At 41.2% G+C, this 7344-nt stretch overlaps 1 protein-coding gene across 3 annotated transcripts in view; it reads left to right on the forward strand.

Annotated features, from left to right (window-relative positions):
* Positions 1 to 4788, forward strand: part of ndst3 (N-deacetylase/N-sulfotransferase (heparan glucosaminyl) 3) — a 44412-nt gene extending 39624 nt beyond the window's left edge. For 2 of the 3 annotated variants that reach the window (XM_030093759.1, XM_030093760.1), the window contains exons 13-15: positions 1938 to 2040; positions 3016 to 3126; positions 3660 to 4788. In XM_030093759.1, coding sequence (XP_029949619.1) covers positions 1938 to 2040; positions 3016 to 3126; positions 3660 to 3689 — 244 coding nt within the window. In that variant the 3' untranslated portion in view covers positions 3690 to 4788. Of the gene's footprint in view, positions 1 to 1937; positions 2041 to 3015; positions 3127 to 3654 lie in introns of all 3 variants that reach the window. The other variant, XM_030093761.1, reaches the window with a different exon arrangement.
* The last annotated feature ends 2556 nt before the right edge of the window (positions 4789 to 7344 follow it).

Consider the following 7344-nt stretch of genomic DNA (forward strand, 5'->3'; position numbering starts at 1 on the left):
TGCATCAACTGAATTCTCTTCACTTCACGTCCAGAGAATTGGCTTTGGCTCGGTGATGCAGTGTCTCAGCTCATTCTCCAATGGAGAGCTTGCATGTGACCTTTATGTTTCGGAGGAGTGGTAAACAGTTTATTTCTCAAGCACCACTCATCAGAATGCAATCTGCCTGCGAGCCCTCAAGTCTCCAGACAGGGACATCTAGAATTTGTAGCTTAGATTGGGACAGAGAGGGGCTCTATCTCAAAACGCGAGCCCACATGCATACAAATAATTTGTAAAGAGATGCATTTTGACAGAATAATAAGGAAGCCGTGAGTGTGTGTGTTTGTGTGTTTTGGCAGAGGACAGAGTTACACAAAAGCCTAATCTTTCTTTTCTCCTCCTCATTCTTTTGACATGGCAGCAGTCTGACAGATCCTCAACACTGGAGCCTATTTATTTAATCCCCCTCTCCTTTCTTCCTCCTGTCCTGTCAAAAGAAGAGCTGAAGAAGAAGAAGAAGAAGAAGCACTTAACTCTTTTTTTTTTTCTTTTATTCACCCACTGATGCATACTGATGAAGATTCATTTTAATTACATTCACACCCTGAGCATGGGAGTAAGTGACTTTCTAATGTTTAGACGCTTGGCAACTTTTGCCACACAAATTCCAAATTAAAGTTTTGCACAAGAGTTAAAAGTCACACATGCGATGTTCTAAACTAGCATGCATACTTATGCACTGTTTTGAACAGTATTTACATACACTCACTCATTCATAACGAGGACAATTAAAAACCACCATGAAACACAACATGGATCTCTGAAGAAAAGGAAAAAAAGAATAGTTGCATAGAGAGTATGCCCAGGGAGAACATGGAAACCTCACACAGAGAAAGCTTGAAGGATTGCTACTGTGAGGTGCTAACCACTGTACTTCCAAACCAGTTTGCTAGAAAATATCCAGAATTCAGTTAGACAGAAAACCTGCAAGGCAGAGTGCATAAGCACTGATCCCACGCTGCTACACACATGTTTATATTTATGTGATTGTGCATAACCATGCGTGACGGAGAACCACAAAATGCAATAATTTGCAAAGGCACTTTGCTTAGAAAGTCACCGACCATTTCTGACAGGTTGTCACGTAACATGCTGCGGGGATGTAACGGTCTTTGCACTTTGATAAAAGGAACAGCACTTTCGATTCACAAGGGATGCTCGGGGAAGCTCAGACAGGCATCTGATTCATTAAAAGGTTTCTTTCTCACATGTGGGCATTTTTCCAGGTTCAGTCATGAAATGTTCCTTCTGATTCAGTCATTCTTCACTCACCTCACTTTTCTGTTTTGTTTACCAGGTTTTCTCCTTTTTTGATATCTGATATTAAAATTATTGCAAATCTGTTCCAGACTCTGTATTGGGATAAATAATATTTTTGTCAATAGATCATTGAAAACAAAAGTTCTTTCCAGCTCATATGTCTGCCATTTCTCCGTGGAAACTCAACAAACTCAAATAGTGAAACAAACAATACCAGACATCTTTGTTTACTTTGTTGTTTTTTTGTTTTGTTTTGTTTTTTTTTTGCTACTCCTGCTCATGGTTTACTGTATGAATTAACCAATACACTTTCCTTTTGCTGAGTGTTTGCTCAGAGAGGGAGAGAAAGAGATTGAGAAATAGCGAGACAGGGTTGCAGAGCCGAGATGACAGCCACAAAAAGGGAGGGCAATAGAGACAGAGAGATAAAAGCAGACAGCGCAGCAGTCAGTGAGGAGCATGAGACAGGCTGAGAGTGCCGAATGCGTAGTAACATTTCTGTCTGGTTTGTATTTGTAAGATGTCTGCTGCTCTTTTACTGGTTTGATTTCTTAAGAAAGAAATATCAAGAACAGAAGCGCTGAAGTTTATCATTACTTTTTTTTTTTTTTTTTTCTCCATGTCTGCTTCCTCAGCTTCGACCCACAGAAAGGCTTTTGGTGCCAGCTCCTCGAGGGAGGAAAGACCAAATGTTTGGGGAAAAGCAAAGGACGGAAGTACCCGCCGATGGAGCCAGAGGTATATCTATTCCATGTTAATCCACAGAGATAAAAGATTAGATATTTGTATTGGATAAAATGCTTGAAAAAGTGACAAATACAGATGGAAAAGCAGTTTTCTGACTGACAGTGACAGCCCTCAGTACCGTCCATCGCTGTGGCAAAATTTCCCCCAGGACTCAGCACAGGGGTTGGAAACTGTCAGCCAATCAGATCCAGCCACCCTACAACCTAATTATGAGGACTCAGTAGTGACACCAGACCCGCGAGATCGAGAACGGGGCAGACTATAGAAGGAGGGAGTGAGGTAGAAGGACGAAATCTAATCCATAAATCTTTGTCCTGGCAAATGCTCTGCAGACGAGAGCCCAGACCTGCAGACAATGAATCACATTCTCGCTCTCACATGAAGACAAACACCCAGATAAAATTTGTCTTCCCACCTGTGCTCGCACGCCGCTAATGGCTGAGCCTCGGTGTCACCTGTAATTAAACTGTATTTGAGTTTCCACCAAGGAGACAGAAGGAGAGGACAGGCGAGAGGAGGAGTAATAAGAGAGACGAAGGAGCAAACACAGGAGATGATAAGGGATAATAGATCTCATGCATCCTTCATGTAATTTTCTTCTTCTCTCTGATTCTCATATTTCTTAGCTTTGTTCACGCTACTGGGCATTTATAGGCCCAAAAGCCTCCCTGCCGAGAAATAAACTGATCTAAAGATTGTGGCACATTGTTAATCTCACTATGTTTCCTGTTTATTCCTCCTCAAACAGTTTCTGTCTCGTTTTCGCTGCTCATTCAAACCCTTTTTATACTCCTTGCATTTCCTTTCCTCACCTGCTTTTGGCTGCAGCTCAGACTGCCCAACCCTCACTCCCCACTGTTTCACTCCGCTGTCCACGTTCCCTGTCCGTGTCTGTATGTTGAAGCATCTGTTTGGTTCTTATCTTTCCGCTCCCTCACGCTTGTCTCCCGTGCATCTCTCTTTCAGGCACGTGCGTATCTCTCCAGGTACTACAGGGAACACAATGTGGAGCTGTCGAAACTGCTGCATCGCCTCGGACAGCCTCTTCCCTCTTGGCTTCGAGAGGAGCTGCAGAAGGTCAGCAGTTTGCTCATTTCACCCACTGCCCTGCGAGTCATCGTCTCAAACGCTGTTAAACAGGACTTTAACTAAACATCCTCGTAATTTTTCATTGTTATGTTTTTTTTATGATATAATTGCAGATTATTTCTTGTTAGAAAACAAATTTTATCATGCATAAACACAAGTGAAAGAAGCCAAAGTTTACGCAAAATATTTGAGGTGGGGAAACAATTGCTCATGAAAAACACAAAGAATCTCAAAAAGTACTTTCTAGGGCTGAAGACAGGTAATCTTCTAGACCGAATTGCCTCCTAATCTTTTTGCTGTATTCAAAGAATAATAAATTCCCAGGGTTCAGTAATAGAAGTGACAGTCTTACCTTGATCTCTACAGAGCTGGGTATTTTTTTTTTATTCATTTCCACGGTTGACATTTGAATTAAGATGTAAACCAGGTGCAGTCACATCACTGTTTCACATCTTTTCCCTCTTCTTGTTTCTCCGTCCTCCTCTCCACCCCGTCCCTCTCTACCACTTCCTGAAGGTTAGATAACCTTTGCATCCATGAGCCAGGGTTAAAGGTCAAGGAGTCAGAGGCCAGAAAGCCACCGCGAGCGTCTGGACCTCCGGATGCACTGTCTGTGGCCTTTTTGTGGACCCTGAGGTGACGGCAAGCACAGGGTGCCTTGTTTCACCGAGGAGCTGTGACGCTGCCCAAGGCAGCAGGAGTCATGGAAGCACGCAAGGAAACTTCATGAGCTGAAACGATGGATGGATGGATGGATGGATGGACTGTCTGAGGTGGTGAAAGCAGCTCTGAAGTGAGTGGGACTGAGAGGAAGGACGGACCCCGATATCACAAAGAAGAGGAATTTGGGAGACGCTCGGAAGTCTCTGATACCCAAACCCTGTTCTGAACTGCTGCGAACTATCAAGCAGACCTGCAGTGACTTCAGTGTTTTCTTTTTGTTTGTTTTATCTTTAAATTATGTTGCCAGAGCAGCGCTGGTCAGCTGTGCATGGCTCTCATGGAAGGGACACAAAAACCACCAAGTATGTGTTTTTTTTTTCCATTTATTTAGTTTTGTTTGTTTGTTTTGTTTTTGAGAGAGAGAGAATGAGCATGGAGGACAAGTGGATAAACTCAGGGGGATTGACAGGCTGTTACTTTCCATCCTTTTTATTTTTCCTTTTTTTTTCATGTTAAAAGTTTGGGGTATTTCCAAAAACCTCGTTCACCTTTTGAGATGTCACTTGATGCTTTCACTCGAAAGTCAAGACTGGAAATGAGTCACTGAAACAAAAAGCATGGCCTGCTAATTATTTTCCCCAAGTTGTCCAGAGGAATACTGTGTTCATTTGACAAAGAATGAGGACAGATGCCTTCGGCTCTGAGGAGACAGGTTTGGGGAGAAGACCAAAATCCACCTGTTGGATGGAACACGTATGAGTTCTAAGACTGTTCCAATAGCTACTGTAACTGCAGGCGGTTTTTGTTTCATCAGTATCTCAATTTAATCTCAACCTCATTCTTTTGTGTTTATCTTCAGTTTCAATGCAAAAAACCCTAAATGTCAAACACAGAAACCAAAATTAAAGACGTGGTTACGACCAAATGCATACAATGTTTTTAATGACCTGCTAACACATCACATTTGGTTGAACATTGCTACTCTTATTTTCATCATTTCATTATTTGCATATTAAAAGCCAGCTGCCAAGGTTTTAACCGGTCTTTTGTCCCACAGCCATCACCTGGACAAAGTGTGTGTAGGTTTCCAGATGGATACTTTTAATGCCTGTCTTTATAAAGTTTGCATATTTTCCCTGTGCATGTGTGGGTTTTCCCCAGGTGCCCTGGTTTCTTTCCATAATCCATCTATTTGAGGGTAACTGGTTACTCTAAACACACCCTGCCTTTTCCAATTCAAGCCCCGTGCGATCCTGAGCTGCATAAAGCAGAAGATGAATGGATGAACACTTAATGCAGTGGGCGACAGTAGCTCAGTTGGTAGAGCAGGTCGTCTTATAACTGGAAGGTTGGCGGTTCGATCCCCGCTCCCGCAGGCGTAAAACTGTCGTTGTGTCCTTGGGCAAGACACTTCACCCACCTTGCCTAGTATGAGAGTTGTGAGAGTGAATGGTTGGTGGTGGTCGGAGGGGCCGATGGCGCAGATTAGCAGCCTCGCTTCCGTCAGTCTGCACCAGGGCAGCTGTGGCTACAGCAGTAGCTTACCACCACCCAGTATGGTGTGGATGAATAATGCAATGTAAAGCGTCTTTGAGTGTCCTGAAAAGCGCTATATAAAACCAATGCATTATCATTATTATTATTATTATTATGGTGACATGCAAAACAATGCACTGATCAAAAATATTAATAGGATTACATCCCCTTCGTCTTCCACACAATGGTTTCTTCCATTTCTACATACGTCTGTACGCCGATGTGGAACAGTGTCAAAGGTAAGTGACCTGCATCAAGTAGGTCATTTTTAAAGACTAGCCTAAAACGAGTCCAGTCAAACAATATTTCTACTTATTTCTAAAACAAAATACAGAATTGCTTGTGACCAGACTACATTTTCCTCACTCAATCACCCCATGAATACATCTTGTGTGTAAACCAAGCAGTCATACAGATGGATCAGTGCTGATAGTCAATAATGCTGCAGTATTAAAAATGTAAATAATGTCACCTTTGTGCATTAAATGGCTGCAGTGAGCTACTGAAGGGCCAGTTTGTCTTCAGTCCGTCTCTTTCGATTGACAGGTTTGCAGTCTGTTATTATGGGACTGGGGACAGAATAGATGTGAGATTTACATGTGACTATTGGTTCTACTGGAATATATGCTTATTCAGACCATGCTGCAGCATAGTATTTTTCCTGAATATACAATTTTTGGTTGTGTTTTGTTGATAGCTTTCAAAATAAAGAGAGACATTGCTTTTAATGATCACTGACAGCAAAGCATAAAAATCCGTGTCTTTGAAAATATAAATATAATTAAGTTTGTTTTTTCCTACCTTAAATTCATTTGAGGTGTTTTTCCATCTTTTCTCTTATTGTCAGTAACCACCATGGTCCATGAATGCGTCTTTTTTTAGTCCAACTAGGCCAGAAGGTACAGAAAATAAAAGGTCTTTTTTTTTTTTTTCACACCACAAAAGCAGCAAATAACTAGATTTTGACTCTAATGTCAAAGGCAATTTTCTAAAATGTTCAAAAGCAGGCTGGAGTGCTGCTGGAAAAGTTTCTTAATGGTGTCATTAGGCAAATAAGACAGAACAGAACTGAACACGAAGAGGGCAGGACCCTCATGCAGTGTCACAGAGCCTAAGGTGAGTTTAATGTGTGTGTGTGTGTGTGTGTGTGTGTGTGTGTGTGTGTGTGTGTGTGTGTGTGTGTGTGTGTGTGTGTGCTGCATAATAATGACCAGAGGAGGGTGCTCTGGGACAGAAGACTCAGCTTTATTGACGCTTTTATGCAGATGTAAAACAAGATGAGTTCTGATGGAGTCACAACGTTTATTGATATAAACATTCACCTGCAACCTGCCTCCCCTTCCGTGCTCATTATTTAAATGATATGTCTGCCAGGAGTTTCTTTCTGTGCAGCCTTCACTGGGGAAATCCAGAGACACAACACATTGTGACACTTTATTTTCAATGAGTTCATGTATTATTTATGCATTTAAACATTTCACTGCTGCCTGAACAAATTTATGGAAAACAAATAATTAAATTTTGTTAATGACTGCTGTTGGAATCCATCGAGGCTCAACGACAAACACTTGACACTTGTCTTTTTTTAATGCATTTGATAAAGACAGTAAATCACTTTCCTGTGTGAATAGATAGATAGATAGATAGATAGATAGATAGATAGATAGATAGATATGAAAATACTGTTAATAAAAAAAACAGCTTTGGGGACTGCTCAAGTGGTGGAAATTCCTTCAACAATAAAACATCAAATTTCCACTTCAGTGAGTCGGACAGGAATGAAAGCAGAATGTATTTTTCCTAAAATAAAGTGACAACAGCACAAATACAAAAGTGATGTAGTTTTATTGCTGTGAGTTTCCTTGAAGAACATAAAACTACACATCTGAGAAATATAGACGAAGTACTGAAAAAGTAAAGATCAATGGTTATTTCAATTTTACTGGAAGACTGAATTGTGAACAAGCATGTATAACAGTAAGAATTATGGGACCTAATCAAACCAAA

The sequence above is a fragment of the Salarias fasciatus genome, chromosome 6 (assembly GCF_902148845.1).
Source record: "Salarias fasciatus chromosome 6, fSalaFa1.1, whole genome shotgun sequence".
Classification (NCBI taxonomy): domain Eukaryota; kingdom Metazoa; phylum Chordata; class Actinopteri; order Blenniiformes; family Blenniidae; genus Salarias; species Salarias fasciatus.